Below are 18,675 nucleotides of genomic sequence, written 5' to 3'. Positions count from 1 at the left end.
CTTAGCAGTGAGAAAAAATTCCAAGTGAAAATACGTACTTTGACTTTTGATTTGAACTGGACGACTACTTAGAGAGATTTGAAAGCTGAAAACTACTAAAAATGAAAGATAAAATACCCGACTATAGATTTCTATATTCATTTTGAACAGGAAATTGACAGATTTTGAGACATCGACAGAACAACACCAAGATATAGAAAAATCGCGCGATTTAAAAAACACATATACATATGTATCTCCGAATCTTGAGCCAATCAACATTTTTTATTACCTGATTTGTGTTTACTGGGCATAGATCTACAAGAAAAATCATATCTCGTCTCTGAACCATTTTTCGTGTCGATCAGTGTAATCGAACTCTAACGATATATTTTAATCAGTCTGGGTACACCCAGACACCCCAAATGCCGAGCCACTGGACCAGAGCCTTGGTCAGCCCCACCCCCCTAAAGGAGGGGCATGATAAGATGATATTTGGCTGATATTAATTTTACCACTAATTGTTGTTTAAAATACGAAATTGAAAATCGAATAACAAATATAAAAAATATAAGTATAAGTATAAGGTATGTGAATATTGGGTCTACGTGACGAGACAGAATGTTAAATTACAGAAAACGCAAATATCGGAAGGCAAAGATCAAAAAAAAATGGTGCATGATAAACGGTACATACTCACGTACATACTTACTTAATTTGCGCGAGCAGGATACAACAGGAACAAGAGGAACATGCTTTTCCTCCCGTATTCTGCGCGCGCACATTAATACGGGAGGAAAAGCCTGTTCCTCTTGTTCCTGTTGTATCCTGCTCGCGCAATTTAAGTGAGTATGTACCGTTTATCATGCACCATTTTTTTTTGATCTTTCGACTTAAGCTCATTCGATTTTCGATCTTTGCCTTCCGATATTTGCGTTTTCTGTAATTTAACATTCTGTCTCGTCACGGAGACCGGTTAATATTGTAGTATCCTACCATAAAAATACTCGGCTAACTATAAATCACTCGAACGAGTGACGAGAAAACATTATTTTATTTTTGAAACTCACGTGTTCATATTTGCCTTAGGGAAAAATTTCGGCGAGAGCTATTGTATTTAAGTTGAAGTTGTCTATTTTTGTTAATTGTTTACTAATTAAGTTTAAAACTGAATTATTAAACAATAAAGGCTGGAAATCCTTAATGTAGTTTTTATTTCCTACAACCATATTATTTCGACAAGTTTTGCTATATTTTTTTGTAAATATGGGATACACCGTTATCGATCACTGTCAAGCAATGATCCGGAGGGTCGAATTGGTATATATCACCGTCAAGCAAGGATAAACAATACTATAGAATTTCAACGAGACCGCTCCAATGAATAGACGGTCCCATGTATATACCACACGTTACCGCGTATATGACCGCCGTCTAACATATTTTTTCTGTATGTTTAAAACTATCTAAAAAAAATGTCCCTCGTACAACATCCCGCATCCCGCGCTGTGTGTTTGCGCCCTAACTGTCCGTTGGTGGTATCCGCTTGGGCGAGTTTTGCTACAGTGCGATCACAATAGGCGACCTATTGAGGGTGCATACCTGGCTTAGGCCACCTTTCCGGTCACCACTTTCGTTAGAGTCGCGTGTTTTCAAGAGTATATCCAAATATGTGTGCGGATATTCGGATATACTAACCCGCACGACTTACTGTCTAATTGCTCCTGATTCATAGATGATCATAAACAGGTTTTTAATAACTTTAGTTTAAAAAGCTCCTTTCCACGGGTAAGGTTAGAAAAATACGGATACCCATGAAGAAATTCGGCAATTAAGACATTAATTTATATTCAACAGTGAATTGATCGACTGATATAGCTTCATGCGAATATTTTGTTTTTTTATATCTTTAATTTATACCAGGAAGGCCTAACAGGTATCCCCAATGCGCCTTCCAGACCAGAAACATTGTAAATTTGATAAAAATATTATCACTGTCATAGAAAGTATGTATATAAATTTGTTGGAACCGTTTCAACGAAAATCACAATAAATTGGCAAACTCTGATAGGAAACGATCGACCTGGAGTCACAAATCCAAGGTCTGTCTAGAAGAAACCAGTGGGATTTGAACCTGTGACCACTGTTCAAAGCATTATATGCTAACCATTGGTCTATTCTGCTTGATTGGTTAAGTATTTTATATATTTTTTATAAAAATACAATTCCAAGAAACCATTTGTACCAACGACAGTTTATTGTTTATTCATAAGCGGTTGATATTTGACTTTGAATAGAAAAATTAAGTTGAATATAAAATGTTTTAAATTTCCTAATAAAATAATGGTGACTCGTGGCGCCCTTTCAATATAGCGCCCCTAGACACGGTCTTGTCTTCTGCCTTTAGGAGAACGCCCTGATAATTGTATATACATATGTACATATGTATGTGTATATAATATATAATTTTATGAATATAATATTAGATTTTCTGTAATTTCATCTAACAATGCAAACGTATTGTATAATCCAGTAATAAACAATTTATAATATAACTTCGTTATATATATATATATATATATATATATATATATATATATATATATATATATATATATATATATATATATATATATGTATATATATATATTTTTTTTTTTTTTAATTTTTGTTATTAATCATTAGAAACTTTTTTGGCGTCAATCTTAAATACGTTGTAATAAATAAATAGGTAAAAGGTATGAATTTTCTTATTAAATGAGATTTGTGACATAGGATTATGTATTAATGTTTAGAAATGAATAGTAAATCAAACAATGGATTGTAATAGAATTTTAACTATTTATTGCATCTTATTATATAAACATAAATAAATATTCGTTCGATCTTAACTTAATAGTAGGCGGGAGAGCCATAAGAGAGGGGAGATCCGTAAGAAAGGGGAGAGGCGATTTTGTTGATTTGGGAAGAGTAGCCCAATGGGGAAGAGTATGCCAAGGGAGAGGCAATCTTAGCAACTGGGGAAGCGTAAGCCAAAGGAGAGGCGATCTTAGCAATTGGGGCAGCATAGGCGACTGGGGCAGCTACTTTGTAACCCAAGGGTTCACGTCTTACGACGGCGTTGAATCCGTTGTGAGGATCAGCAGTGTAGTCAACGGTACGCCTGAGACCATCAGGATCGACCAAGGAGTAAGATCCTTGAACGACGTCTCCGGAGCGCGATTCGTGTTGGCTCTTGGAGTCTCCGGTGAGTTGGTCTTGCACGTCGTAGGAGTAGCTGTATTGTGGGTTGGGGTCGTAGTCGGCATCGATGGATTTAACCAATGGGGAAGCATAGGCGAGGGGGGCGGCGATTTTGGCTACTGGGGCGGCATATGCGAGGGGGGCGGCGTACTTGGCTACTGGAGCAGAGTAGCCTAATGGAGAACCGATTCCAGAGTAGCCTGAGAGTCCAGAGAGTCCAGAGTATCCGGAGATTCCAGAGTAGCCGGAGTAGGCAGGCTGGGCGATAAGTCCAGCTTGGGCTACGGCCACCACAGCGGCGAAGAACAGGAACTGAAAGTTGAAATTGATAATTAGTATGGAGTTTTTCGATGAACCATTGAATGAACATACATAAATGCATATATTTAATTAAAAGAATTTGAAATAAAAATATGATTTATATACAAGAAGGAAAAAGTAAGGAACAGTTTAACGGCAAATGTTATATGAAAAATTCGCCCTAAAAATGTGATCCAGTAATTTAAAGGCGTGATATAATGCCTTCATATGTATTCTTTGATGTATGTATGTATTCGTTAAACTGACTTTTTTATGTAATAGCAACCTCTACTGTTCTCGATTTCAACGAGTCCAATTATTTTTTTCGAAAATTAGTTTTCGATGAATAAATAAAGCATTTAAATTTAAATAATAAAAAAGTTTTGAAATATTTTTTTTCCATAAGGGTTTGATGAAGTTAACTGGAATGATAAGCTGTTGGACTTAAAGCATCCATTGACATCATCTATTTTAAGTGGTGTGCTGTTTTGCTTACTTTGAATGCCATTTTCGATTAGCTAGAGCAGTGGACTTGAGACTACTGATATCCAGTGGTTGTCTACCACTTGTATTTATACAACTTACTAAGATCTGAAAACGACATGTTGTGGCACTGTACAGGCTCGTGGTATAATATAAAGCTGACGCAACTTTCGCCAAAATGTGCGAATTCGCTAACAGTGTCAAGTTTCCCAATTAAATCTAGTACAAAAATCTGTACAGTCGAATCATTGTCACTGTTTCGATTACGATACGTACTCCTACGATCCATAAACGATTGTACATCCAAAACTAAACTGAATATATTAATTTTAATAGATCTCAGAGATTTACTTCAATAAAATGATTTTATTCGATACAGACGAAATTATAATTTACTAGCTATAGGATCAACACTACAGTTGTTGCTCGTGCCGAGGTCGCTTACAACTTGTGTTCTAAAGTTAAGAAATTAATACCCAGTGATATTACAGAGTGTTTTTTTTTTTTACCTCAATGGCTCTTTTCTTTACAACTTACCAATAAAAATATATAGTTGTTTTAAGTCGATAGGTGTTTAGCTATTATTTAGATTTAAATTCCCAACAACTGTAATGTATCTTCTTATTACTAGTCTTTTTTTTATGTATGTATATGTACACACATACATACGTATATAAAATTTGCCAAATGTACATATATTAGATGCCATTAGTAATTGGCGTTTGGAATTTAATCACTCAAATACTAATATTAATATTTAAGTATTAAAAATAAAATAAAAACCGGTTTCATTATTAAATTAATGCTTTCATCTCTCTCAATCACAATTATGTTTGTATTATTATATCAGGAATCTACTTCTTAAATCAAGTCTTTGCTTTTGAGCTTTTCTTCATTGCTTAGTAAATGCTCACTTTTCGGAAGTTGCATTGTTGTTATGTATGAGTATATGTATGTTTAGAAAAATTAAAAGCTTAAAATAAATTATTCTTATATTTAATAAATCAATATATTACCAACCATATTATTTCTGTCATTATCGAGAATCCAAAATTCTAAGTATAATGTACATATATAATGAATACATATTATGTAGTGAAAAATTTATGATAATTGATAGTCCTTATTTACTAAGCAAAATCCTATTCTAATGTCCAATCATATCCCATCGTAATTTTTTCTTTATTTCACTTTCATCCTCGTTCTACCAAATATTCCTGTATTTCATCTTGTTCTTCTTTTTACAATATTCCCCCTCATATTGATCCATTTTGTTGTTACTTTTTTTGCTTCAAATTTATATTATTTGCTCATTATTCTCAGTGTTCCATATATCCTATATCTCCCACTATTCAAATTTTTATTTTATTTCATAGCTACAATTTACTTTTAGAAACTTTTTAGGTATCAATGTGTACATTTACGTGTCAAAATTTGTTACATAAAAATAAAAAAGACATTCAGCAACTGTAATATATGGATCAATATTTTTTGTACAAAGAAGTTTACAGCAGATTTAAAATGTGATTTGCAAATGGTGGCTTCTATGTACTATACATATTTACATATATACTGCTTCTACATATGTTTATATTCCGTAAATTCTATTGAGAAATAAAGTGTATTTCTCTTTTTCAGGCAGTTTCTAAAGTTTTAAATTGGTGGACATGAAAAAATTTTCATGTAAAAATTAAAATCAAATTATATGTAAATATTTTATAAAGACATAAAATTGACATATTTTCATAACAATCAAAAACCAAAAGTAGTAACATATTATTTATACTTCATATATGTTTCCGAGTTCTTTTCAGACTCAAAATGATGTTTCAATCTGCCTTTTACACTAGTTATTATATTATGATAAAATTAATTTCAATGAATAATTATTATTAATAAGGCAATACCCTATCATTTATTGTTTATAATAATTTAAATAGGTAATTTTATTTATCATACGCCTTGTACATACCTATAATCCAGAGTGTGTATGTACATGAGTGTGTATGACCGGAAAAATGCACTCGAGATAGTTGAACTCTCGAGACATCTAAACGTTCAAAGTTGCTCAAGGAGAACTAACGCAATTCCACAAAAAAGCGTGAAGGGTGTATTTGTATGTTATCCGAGGGTGCTAGCCTTTTTTTGTGGAATTCTATTGCGTAAATACTTTTTGAGCCCCTTTGAGAAATAGTTCTTCTCGAAGCTGCGTTACTTTTCAGTGCAATTTAGTGCATCTTTCTGGGAGCCGTACATACATTCAGGTTTACTTGCGCCATACGAAGTGTTAAATGTTCAAAAATTTTTCAATATATGTTTGTACAAACATACATACTATAAATTGCTTTTGGTGTATAGTTTTTATCACACGAACAATTTGATTTGACTAAAATTATAACCCGAATTTCATAAAGGGATGTGTATGAATGCATATTTTTATAAGAATGTTGTATTTTATGTACATATATTATAATACTTAAAAATCAAACATGGAATAGGATTTTCAATAATTTATTGCTTCTTATAATCTAAATATAAATAAATTTTTGGCAGGTATTTACATAAGTATTCATTTAATAGTATGCGGAGGAGCTGTAAGAGAGGGGAGAAGCGATCTTGTTGATTTGGGAAGAGTAACCCAAAGGAGAAGCGATCCTGGCGACTGGGGAAGAGTAAGCTAAGGGAGAGGCAATCTTGGCAATGGGGGCAGAGTAAGCAAGAGGGGCAGCGATCTTGGCAACTGGGGCAGCATAAGCAAGAGGAGCAGCTACTTTGACGGCCAAGGGTTGTCTGCTTACTACAGCATTGAATCCATTGTGAGGATCAGCAGTGTATTCAACGATACGCTTGGTGCCATCAGGTTCGACCAAGGAGTAAGATCCTTGAACTACATCTCCAGAGCGAGTTTCCTGTTGGCTCTTGGAGTCACCGGTGAGTTGGTCTTGCACTTCGTAAGAGTAGCTGTATTGTGGGTTGGGGTCGTAGTCGGCATCGATGGATTTGACTACTGGGGAAGCATAGGCGAGGGGAGCGGCAATTTTGGCTACTGGAGCAGAGTAGGACAAAGGGGAGCCGATGCCAGAGTAGCCTGAAAGTCCAGAGAGTCCAGAGTAACCAGAGTAGGCAGGCTGGGCGATAAGTCCAGCTTGGGCTACAGCCACTACGGCGGCGAAGAACAGGAACTGGAAGCGGAAAATAAAATTTTACACTAAAGTATGCATGTTTAAAATTAGCATCTTCAAATAAAAAAAAACTATTTACATATATCGTTTAATGATAACCGCCAATCCTTAGACAAAGGGGTAGGTTTTTACTCACTTTGAATGCCATTTTTGTTTTGCTAGAGCAGTTGACTTGGAAGAACTGATATTCAGTAGTTGACTACCATCGATATTTATACAACTTGTCATGTTCGGACCAGAAAACTTTGACATTGTGGGTCACTACATTCTAGTGGTATAATAGCTGATGCAACTTTCGGCAAAATGTGCGTGTTCGCCTACGCGTGCGAAATTTCTTAATTGTAGATTATGAGATGCAAAAATCTTTCACTTAGTTCAATCAGACCATTGTCAGACTGCTTTTAATAAATTAGAGACACCTGCTCTTTTAACATGAATAATATAATATAAGGTAGCGCGTTTACATATTAATGGATATCATCTTAGATTTAATAATAACTTTTTTGTTTTATTTTTTTTTAAATACTACCTATGTACTTTAAATACTACTAATATTTTTTTACTATTCAACTTACCCAAAAGTGATGCAATGATTCGTTTTTCTATGGTCAGCGTTAAATAGAATATTAGAGAGTTTTTACATTAGGATGAGACAAATGTAACCAAAAATATGATAAAGTACAATATATGTATGTATATTGTGTATATTATTTTTTTTGGATTTAAATTAGTTTCCTCATTTGGATGTTTTTTATTGGCTTCCAATTTTTTCTTAAAGCATACCTTTTCAGCAACATTAGACCAACATTCGATATTACATTCAGACTTCGGGATTCTAACAAAAATTTTCTCCAAATATTGTGATAAATTTTAGAAAAAGAAACAGAAAAAAATATAAATTATTAAGACAAATAGTAATTGTTTTGGATTTCCATTGGTTTCTGATTTAAATAAATTTTATTGGCCTACAATTTTTTCTTAAAGGAAAATTGATATATTTACATATGTATGTGAATGAACCATTACGTTTTCAGCAGCATTAGACCAACATTACATATGACAATCAGACATTGGGATCCTAACAAAAGTTTTTTCCAAATATTGTGATAAATTTTAGAAAAAGAAACAGAAAAATTCCACAATTTTAATTGTGCCTCCTCTATATTTAACCTCAAACAAAATTCCATCTTAGAACAATAAAAAAGTGAACGGATATCATCTGTTTTAGGTATTACATCTGCATCACTAACAGGTGGTTGAATTCAGTCTTCTCTAAATAAGCTTTTCTTTAAATGGAATCAACATATTATAATCAATTCATTGTGATAATAATGTAAAAATAATAAATTTCATTACGATTCAGTTAGCGATTTGGGAGATAATTTAATTCAAAAACTTGAAAAAAAGAGGACACCTACATATAAGGGGACGTACCATTTCCGGTCAACTTAAAAATTTGAAAAAAAACTTACGTCCTGTCGATAAGAATTTCAGTAACCGATACTAAGTTTCAGTTCGATGGGACTAACGGTGTTCAAAAAATCCCCAAAATACACAGACACACACACATTTTTTCTAGATCATGTAATCGTGATCAGTAATCAATTCTGAGTTCCAATCAGTCAAAATCTCGAGTTCAAATTTTCGCATTATCACAAAATTTCATATATTGTTACGACTTCTTCTTCTTCTTCATGTGCCATGTCCTACTAGAACGTCGGCAACTAGATGTCCCATTCTTATTTTGTCCATTGCTGCCCGTAATAGAGCTCGGGTGCTTAGGCCGTACCACTGCCGAAGATTCTATGGCCATGATGTTTTCCGCCTGTTGTTATTGTTACTACGTACATAGGTAAAGTAAAAAGGACAAATTCAAAACAAATTATATGTAAATATTTTATTCAGACATAAAATTGACATATTTTCATAACAATCAAAGACGTAGCATATTATTTATACTTCATATATATATACATAACAAAAAAAGTAGTAGCATATTATTTATACTTCATATATTTTTCCTTCATATATTTCATATATAAGTTCTTTTCAGACTCAAAATGCTGTTTTAATCTGCCATCTACACTAGATATTATACTACGAGTGGGGTCATAGATTTTCCGATGAAGAGAAGAGAAAAAATCTATTTTGAAAAAAAAATTATTTAAAATTAATTTCATTGAATAAGTTTTTTTAATAAGGCAATACCCTATCATTTATTGTTTATAATGATTTAAATAGGTAATTTTATTTATCATAAGCCTTTTAAATACATATAATCTACTCTCTTCCATTTGGGCCTCGCTGTGATTTTATTTTTTATTCATATTTTGTTTTATTTATTTTACTTTTTCTTTTTCCTTTGTACATTTTTATGTACTATTTTAATTGTATTGTTATTTTTCTTTAGTTACTTTTTTATTATTATTTTATTTTACCATATTTTCTTCTTTTTAATTTTTCTGTTTTTTTACTAATTTTACTTGTATTTATATCTTTGTTAAATGTAGGCCATTGTGGCGCATTAGGTTCTTCCTGTAGTGCCACAATGGTCCAAAACTATTAATAAATAAATAATCCAGAGTGTGTATGTACATACATTCAGGTTTACTTGCACAATACGAAGTGCTTAATCTTCAAATATTTTTCAATATATATCTGTACAAACATACATACTATATGTATATTGCTTTTGGTGTATAGTTTTATCACACGAACAATTTGATTTGATAAAAATTATAAACTGAATTTCATAATCGGATGTGTATGTATGCATATTTTTATATGAATGTCGCATTTTATGTATATTATAATACTAAAAAATCAAACGGCGGAATAGGATTTTCAATCATTTATTGCATCTTATAATCTAAATATAAATTAATTTTCGGCAGGTATTTACATAAGTATTCATTTAATAGTAGGCGGAGGAGCTGTACGAGAGGGGAGAAGCTATCTTGTTGATTTGGGAAGAGTAACCCAAAGGAGAAGCGATCCTGGCGACTGGGGAAGAGTAAGCCAAAGGAGAAGCGATCCTGGCAACTGGGGAAGAGTAAGCTAAGGGAGAGGCAATCTTGGCAATGGGGGCAGAGTAAGCAAGAGGGGCAGCGATCTTGGCAACTGGGGCAGCATAAGCAAGAGGAGCAGCTACTTTGACGGCCAAGGGTTGTCTGCTTACTACAGCATTGAATCCATTCTGAGGATCAGCAGTGTATTCAACGATACGTTTGGTGCCATCAGGTTCGACCAAGGAGTAAGATCCTTGAACTACGTCTCCAGAGCGAGTTTCCTGTTGGCTCTTGGAGTCTCCTGTAAGTTGGTCTTGGACTTCGTAGGAGTAGCTGTATTGTGGGTTGGGGTCGTAGTCGGCATCGATGGATTTAACTAATGGGGAGGCATAGGCGAGGGGGGCGGCGATCTTGGCAACTGGGGCGGTATAAGCAAGGGGGGCGGCAATTTTGGCTACTGGAGTAGAGTAGGCCAAAGGGGAGCCGATGCTAGAGTAGCCTGAAAGTCCAGAGAGTCCAGAGTAACCAGAGTAGGCAGGCTGGGCGATAAGTCCAGCTTGGGCTACAGCCACTACGGCGGCGAAGAACAAGAACTGGAAGTGGAAAATAAAATTTTACACTAAAGTATACATGTTTAAAATTAACATCTTTAAATAAAAAAAAAACTATTTATATCGTTTAATGATAACCACCAACCCTTAGACAAAGGATTAGGATTTTACTCACTTTGAATGCCATTTTTGTTTTGCTAGAGCAGTTGACTTGGAAGAACTGATATTCAGTAGTTGAATACCATCGATATTTATACAACTTGTTATGTTCGGACCCGAAAACTTTGACATTGTGGGTCACTACATTCTAGTGGTATAATAGCTGATGCAACTTTCGGCAAAATGTGCGTGTTCGCTAACGCGTGCGAAATTTCTTAATTGTAGATTATGTGATACAAAAATCTTTCACTTCGTTCAGTCAGACCATTGTCAAACTGCTTTTAATAAATTAGAGACACCTGCCCTTTTATGAACATGAATAATATAATATAAGGTAGCGCGTTTACATATTAATGAATATCATCGTAGATTTAATATTAACTTTTTTGTTTTATTTTTTTTAAATACTACCTACTTTAAATACTACTAAATTTTTTTTACTATTCAACTTACCCAAAATTGATGCAATGATTTGTTTTTCTATGGTCAGCGTTAAATGGAATATTAGAGAGTTTTTACATTGGGATGAGACAAATGTAACCAAAAATATGATGAAGTACAATATATGTACCTATGAATATATGTATGTATGTATGTATGTTGTGTATAGTATTTTTTTTGGATTTCCTTTGTTTTCTTATTTAAATAAATTTTATTGGCCTACAATTTTTTCTTAAAGGAAAATTGATATATTTACATATGTGAATGAACCATTACGTTTTCAGCAGCATTAGACCAAAATTACATATGACACTCAGACATTGGGATCCTAACAAAAGTTTTTTCCAAATATTGTGATAAATTTTAGAAAAAGAAACAGAAAAATTCCACAATTTTAATTGTGCCTCCTCTATATTTAACCTCAAACAAAATTCTATCTTAGAACAATAAAAAAGTGAACGGATATCATCTGTTTTAGGTATTACATCTGCATCACTAACAGATGGTTGAATTCAGTCTTCTCTAAATAAGCTTTCAGTCTTCTCTTTCAATGGAATCAACATATCATAATCAATTCATTGTAATAATAATGTCGATCAACGATCGCATTGCGTAATTAAAATTGAGACACTTTGGACATGTTAGCGAACGCGTACATTTTGCCGAAAGTTGCATCAGAAATATACCACGAGCATTTCGAATGTCCAGTGGAATACAATGTCAAGTTTTCGGGTGAACAGGACAAGTTGTATATATACGGTAGTGGTCGACCACTGGATATCAGTTGTTTCAAGTCTTCTAATCAAGCAAAACAGAAATGGCATTCAAAGTAAGCTAAACCAACCCCTATCTAGAGGTTGTAGTTTTCTTTGCACAAAAAATAAAAATATATAATTTCAATATAAGTTATTATTTTTGGAAGATTTCTAATTTTATTTTTAACTTCTAGTTCTTGTTCTTCGCCGCTGTGGTGGTTGTAGCCCAAGCTGGACTCATCGCCCAGCCTGCCTACTCGGGCTACTCTGGAATCTCCGGATACTCCGGACTCTCTGGACTTTCAGGCTACTCTGGCATCGGCTCCTCATTGGCTTACTCTGCTCCAGTAGCCAAAATCGCCGCCCCTCTCGCCTATGCCGCCCCAGTTGCCAAGATTGCCGCCCCCCTCGCCTATGCCTCCCCATTAGTTAAGTCCATCGATGCCGACTACGACCCCAACCCACAATACAGCTTCGCCTACGAAGTCCAAGACCAACTTACTGGAGACTCCAAGAGCCAACAGGAAACTCGCTCAGGAGACGTAGTTCAAGGATCTTACTCCTTGGTCGAACCTGATGGCACCAAGCGTATCGTTGAATACACTGCTGATCCTCACAATGGATTCAATGCTGTAGTAAGCAGACAACCCTTGGCCGTCAAAGTAGCTGCTCCCCTTGCTTATGCTGCCCCAGTTGCCAAGATCGCTGCCCCTCTTGCCTACTCTGCCCCTATTGCCAAGATTGCCTCTCCTTTGGCTTACTCTTCCCCAGTCGCCAGGATCGCTTCTCCTTTGGGTTACTCTTCCCAAATCAACAAGATCGCTTCTCCCCTCTCTTACAGCTCCTCCGCATACTATTAAATGAATACCACCGGGATTAATTTATTATTAGATTATGAAATATTTATCGACAATTAATGTATAGGTATATTGTAAATATATATAATATGTATATTTAAGACATAATAAACAACTGAAAGTTAAAGTACTTTTTTAATTTCATTTTTAATAACAAGAAAGATATACATTTATTTATTATTAAAATAATTTTTTAACAAACATTTAAACAACAAAAAAATCATACGAAAAAGAAAAAATACGCAAATAAGAAAAAAAACATTTTTAAATTATAACAAATAATCAAATTTTAAAATTGGAAAGGTTAACTGAAAAGACGTCAACATGATTCGTTATTAGGTTGAGGCAGTGAGTAGCTCGAGCAGTGGATGTATCAGCCAGGATCCTAGTTCTGAACAGTACACGAAATTTAGATTTAATTAGTTGTTTACATTTGATACAATATATTATTTAATAGAATCTTACAATTCCTTACAACTAGCTGAATTATATTGCGTTGATCGGGAAAGAAAACAATTTTAAGTAAAAAAATGTACTTCTTTTGGAAATTTTGTGTGGGGCGTTTAGTCCCTTGGATCTGATCCCTTCCAAACATCTACATATATGGTTTAAGATTGAAAACTTTAAATTTGCCAAGTGTGAAGTTAATCAAACAAAAATATTGTAAAGTTGTTGTCCCGAAGCGGATGGACTGCTACTAATAGAAGTCCCCCAGTCACCGTTGCTAGTGAAATAAGGATTATATCATCATCATGATTAACGGCCTCTATAACACACATCTACTCGTCTCTGTTTTAGGGCCGGTCCGCACCGTGCGACTTGTGAGCGACTTGGTTGAGGGCGACCAGACCAATGCATGCAGGTAGATGGGACATGCCACACCCGTCAACTTGTTTGTCGCACACATTTCCATATATTTTTTCGTATCGCGCAACTAGTCGGCCGACAAAGTTGCACGGTGCGGCCCGGCCCTTATGCAACTCTAATCCATCTCCCCCAAATATTTTTCTAATTACTTCCATCCATTTTTCTTTCACCCATTTAAATTCTCTCGGGTACCATTCCAGCACTTATTTTGTCCGTCTTTCGTCTATTATTCTAGCCACGTCATCCATTATCATTTTAATCTTTTCACTCTTAAATAATAACGAATTAAGAATAGCATACTGATGATGATATCCTCTTTTTTTTATTATTTTTACCAATAAAGTAAATACATATAATGCAGAAAATAAAATAATAGTAGATTTTATATACATTTAAAAATTAACAACAATTATCCAAAAACAACAAAAATATATGTAAAATTATATTTATTTTGTTTTATGACTACAATTATTCGTTGTAGATTTTGAAAATAAATAAATATTTTCATAAATAGGAATTGCTATTTTTTTTCCAATACTTCAATATCCAACCAATAGTTTCTTAAACTTTTATGCTACATAGGTTTGCATATAAATAACGAGTACTTAAGAGGGCTGTACACCCGAAACCTTAATTTTGTTACCGTTCCTTTCTTCGATATATATATTGAGTGTATGTATATATTGAGTGAATGCGACAATATATATCAATATATATATTGAGTGATTGCGACAGTTGCGCTTCGACCAGATAAAACGTATTTTAAATTGACAAAATCGAGGTTTCGTATTCTCCTATTTTCTTCTCCAAAACTGGACCAATTTTTAAAAAAATTTCATCATCGGTATGAGAAAGATACTTTCTGTGCATGTATCTGCGTATTTTTTTTTAAATCGACCGTTAAACAAGCACGTTGGAGTCGTTTCGTGGGTGTAAAAAAGAGGCGATTTTATAGATGTTTGGCGGCTCTTAGCTCCTATAAAAAATAATTAATCAAAAAAATAAAACGATAGATGCACCCCGATGGTAGATATCCATACCATATTAAAAAATAATTTCTCTAGTGCCATAATTGAGGAAGGGAGAAGTATAGTACGTTTGTGTACGGCTGTGCTGTCCAGCCTTCTTAAGCAGGTGTCTTTTGAACCTTGATATTTATTCTAAAATCTATTTTATAATGTACTTACATTTCCTATTCATATGTACATACATATGTAAAATCTCTGCAGGAGTGATTTAGCCGTATTTAATTTCATGCTTTAATAATAATAGTCAGCTGTTTTTACAATATATAAGAATATCTTGAAAATTGCTTGGAATGAATTTGAATGATTTTAATGTTTACATATATGTATATCGATTCAAATTCGTATTAAATTAGATATATACATGTATAGTTTTGTATGGGAACAAATATGACCAATGAAATGAAAGGATTTGAATTTGGTGTGAATAATTTATTTTTTATTCATATTGCACATGATAAATAAGTGGTTTTATTATAAATTATTTAATGATAATAGGCGGGAGCGCTGTAGGCGACTGGGGCGGCGATTTTGGCAATTGGGGAAGCATAAGAGATGGGAGAAGAGTAGGCCAATGGGGAGGCGATCTTGGTGATTGGGGAAGCATAAGAGATGGGAGAAGAGTAGGCCAATGGGGAGGCGATCTTGGCAATTGGGGAAGCATAAGAGATGGGAGAAGAGTAGGCCAATGGGGAGGCGATCTTGGTGATTGGGGCAGCATAAGAGATGGGAGAAGAGTAGGCTACTGGAGCTGCGAACTTGGCAATTGGGGCAGCATAAGAGATAGGAGAAGAGTAGGCTACTGGAGCTGAGATCTTGGCGATTGGGGCAGCATAAGAGATGGGAGAAGAGTAGGCTACTGGGGCGGCGATCTTGGCAATTGGGGCAGCATAGGCAACTGGGGCAGCTACTTTAACGGCCAAGGGTTCTTTGCTCACGACGGCGTTGAATCCGTTGTGAGGATCAGCGGTGTAATCGACAGTACGCTTGGTGCCATCGGGGTCTACGAGGGAGTAAGATCCATGGACTACATCTCCGGAGCGAGTTTCGTGTTGGCTCTTGGAGTCTCCGGTGAGGTGGTCTTGGACATCGTAGGCGAAGCTGTATTGTGGGTTGGGGTCGTAGTCAGCATCGATGGATTTCACAATTGGGCTGGCATAGGCTACTGGGGCGGCAATCTTGGCGATTGGGGCGGCGTAGGCCAATGGAGCAGCGATCTTGGCTACTGGAGCGTAGGCCAAGGGAGATGAGTAAGCAGCGTAGGCGGGCTGGGCAATGATGCCAGCACGAGCTACGGCTACTACTGCGGCGAAGGTCAAAAACTGTAACAATTTAAACATGAAATGAAATCTGTTTTTTTTAAATCCTTTAATTTTGTACTTTTTAGTTTGGACCTCCTTCACTTTTTGGATAACTATTTCTGGGATACCTACAATTTATTTGGGTGCAAAAGGACTTTTATCTTTTAGATAACTATCATAGCATTTATTTGTATGTCTTAAAATCTATATAATAAGTATCAATATATAAAATAACTATGTACATATATGTTCCCATATATGAATATTTAGAAAATCAATTGAAAAATGCTTCAGCTATTATAATTTATTTTTACTTTGATCTCGAAAATTAATAAATATTATACTTTTTCTCCATACAATGCAAAATTTTATAAATTAATTTAAAAAATTGGATTTCGTACCAGATAAATGATTTGAAATATACTATTAAAAATAACATATTTACTGTAGCTTGTGTGTCTGAAACATTACTAATCAATATCAAAATAAGAATTTACATTAATAATCTTCAAAATTGCTAACTTCTATACTGTAAGTAGGCGAACTCCTATGACTTTTCCCCTAGTATTGTATAACATACTTTTCATATACAAAATTGGAATATTTAATATTGAAAGTTTTAGTCCAGAGTGGAAGGGTTTGAGAACCAAATATTTTACAAACTAATTTTAATACTGAGTAGTACATGATTTGTATAATTGGTGATTTATGTAAATCTTTAAAAAAATTGAATATTCAGAGTGTTTTACTGAAAAATGAACTATTGGAAAAACCAGGTTTACGTTTTGTATATTTAAATGATTAGTTATTAGGGGTGGGTGGTTGGTCAAGTGTGTAGGTATTTATACCTTGAAAGCCATGTCTGCTGCTTGTACTGTCTGGGTACCAACTGATGGTGACCAATCTTGGTTCCATCTATTTATACGCGTCCTGCTTTAGGACACTACCGGTACCGGTATCGAGTTTGACATTGCTCTCTGATTTAATTTCTTGCAATTAAATTACCAATTCGCGTCAGGGCTGTGCTATACGAAATTCACACTCGAGTGAGGCAATTTTTTTATGTACATTTCATACGTAGGTAGATGGATAATCGTCGTATGAGAATGTACATTTTTTTTAGATTGTTATAATTGGTGATTATGTGTCAATCATATTATTTTTTAATGTAAATTAAGACTTGTACATGGATTAGTTTATCCGTACTCTTTTTTTTTTTTAGTTTCCGAGTTTGTATTAAACTAAAACTTACTAAGTAACAGTTAATGAAATGTCTACGTTGTGTTTAATTTTTTTTAATATTATAAGTTGACCGGAAGTTGTACTTACCCTTATAGGTTTCTTCGAAAATGTTTGGATTCAATCATCTCTCAAACTGCTCGACGAATTGGACTGAAACTTTTTTACATGTCATAGGTATGAGGAACTTCATACATTATTTTTTTACCTCAACCAAAAGTAGTACTTTTAGTCTAAGATTTTTTGAGTTTTTCTCTGAAACCTTTCAGCGTATTTAATCGAAATTTCATAGTTAAAAGGTTTAAGTTAATAACAAGTAAAACTTTGTGAAGATCCGTTAACCGGATATGAAAGTTAAATTTTGTCCGCTATTTTTTCTACTACCATTTCAACTCTTTAAATATAGTGAGACAATAGTTTTGTCATTCAATACAGTATACTTTAAGAACTAAAATAGGATTTTAACTGAATACAGATAGTGGCAATCTGCACCTAACGTAATTTACAATAACTCCAAGAAACTTCCAAGCTATTTCTATGATAGAGGACTTATCGCTGATCAGCACATGCAAGTAAAAGAGGTAAAGCTATCAAAACTTTTATTAAAAAAATGTTAATTTTTCGTGCTTTTTTTATCGACAAATTTGTCATAAATCTGCATCACTAGAGACGAAATATGCGGTTGGAAAACTAAAAATTTCTATTAAAGAAAAAAAGTTGTACGATCAAAAATTTTATATACATAATATTCATCAATTAAACACTCATTCATTAGTTATTAACTATACTAGTTTTATGCTTGTTAAAATTTCAACGGGTGCTTTCGGATTGATACATGATTTAAAATAAAGTTACATTATGAATAGCAATAATTAATCGGCATCGGAACTGAAACAGAAATCGGGAATCAGTTATGCCAATTAAAATATGCAATAAAAAATAATAATAAAATTAAAAACCCGAAGTCAACATCAAATTCGAAATCGGAATCGGATAATATGAAAAGTACGTATTTTTAAATCGCGTGACGTAAGCAAAAATGTATCTTTAATTTACAAAACCCAATACCCACAATTATGTATAAACAAACACCGGTCATTGACCTCACAACCTTGAATCTTATAAATTTCATACTTAATTCACCCAAATTAATTTTTTATACATTTTATGTTTTGGTAAATTAACTAAATATTAAACAATCAAAATCTTTAGTGCTAAAACACTTAAATATTATATTAATCAATATAAAGTGCCTGAAAAAGGATTATTCTGATTTAATAAATTA

General features: G+C 33.9%; 4 protein-coding genes and 1 pseudogene across 4 annotated transcripts in view; 1 reads left to right on the top strand and 4 right to left on the bottom strand.

Annotated features, from left to right (window-relative positions):
- Positions 1-2,871: 2,871 nt before the first annotated feature.
- Positions 2,872-4,030, bottom strand: LOC143916797 (larval cuticle protein A3A pseudogene; annotated as a pseudogene).
- Positions 4,031-6,578: 2,548 nt separating this feature from the next.
- Positions 6,579-10,039, bottom strand: LOC143916796 (cuticle protein-like). The gene is made up of 4 exons (XM_077438044.1): positions 10,017-10,039; positions 8,423-8,473; positions 7,971-8,022; positions 6,579-7,187 (listed from the first exon to the last, which is right to left on the bottom strand). The coding sequence occupies exons 1-4, from the start codon at positions 10,037-10,039 to the stop codon at positions 6,579-6,581; spliced, it is 735 nt and encodes a 244-aa protein (XP_077294170.1).
- Positions 10,040-10,101: 62 nt separating this feature from the next.
- LOC143916795 (cuticle protein-like) lies at positions 10,102-10,933 on the bottom strand. The gene is made up of 2 exons (XM_077438043.1): positions 10,922-10,933; positions 10,102-10,788 (listed from the first exon to the last, which is right to left on the bottom strand). Exons 1-2 carry the CDS (start codon positions 10,931-10,933, stop codon positions 10,102-10,104), a joined length of 699 nt encoding a protein of 232 aa, XP_077294169.1.
- Positions 10,934-12,163: 1,230 nt separating this feature from the next.
- The window catches only part of LOC143916793 (uncharacterized), a 52,880-nt gene continuing 46,368 nt past the window's right edge, over positions 12,164-18,675 (top strand). Inside the window, exons 1-2 of the mRNA XM_077438042.1 lie at positions 12,164-12,175; positions 12,296-12,908. Of these exons, the coding sequence (XP_077294168.1) occupies positions 12,164-12,175; positions 12,296-12,908 (625 nt within the window). The remainder of the gene's footprint in view (positions 12,176-12,295; positions 12,909-18,675) is intronic.
- On the bottom strand, positions 15,336-17,011 carry LOC143917129 (cuticle protein-like). The gene is made up of 2 exons (XM_077438542.1): positions 17,000-17,011; positions 15,336-16,172 (listed from the first exon to the last, which is right to left on the bottom strand). Exons 1-2 carry the CDS (start codon positions 17,009-17,011, stop codon positions 15,336-15,338), a joined length of 849 nt encoding a protein of 282 aa, XP_077294668.1.

The sequence above is a fragment of the Arctopsyche grandis genome, chromosome 9 (assembly GCF_051622035.1).
Source record: "Arctopsyche grandis isolate Sample6627 chromosome 9, ASM5162203v2, whole genome shotgun sequence".
NCBI lineage: Eukaryota > Metazoa > Arthropoda > Insecta > Trichoptera > Hydropsychidae > Arctopsyche > Arctopsyche grandis.
The sequence above is the reverse complement of the archived record's forward strand: the minus strand, read 5'-3'. Positions and strand labels throughout refer to the sequence as shown.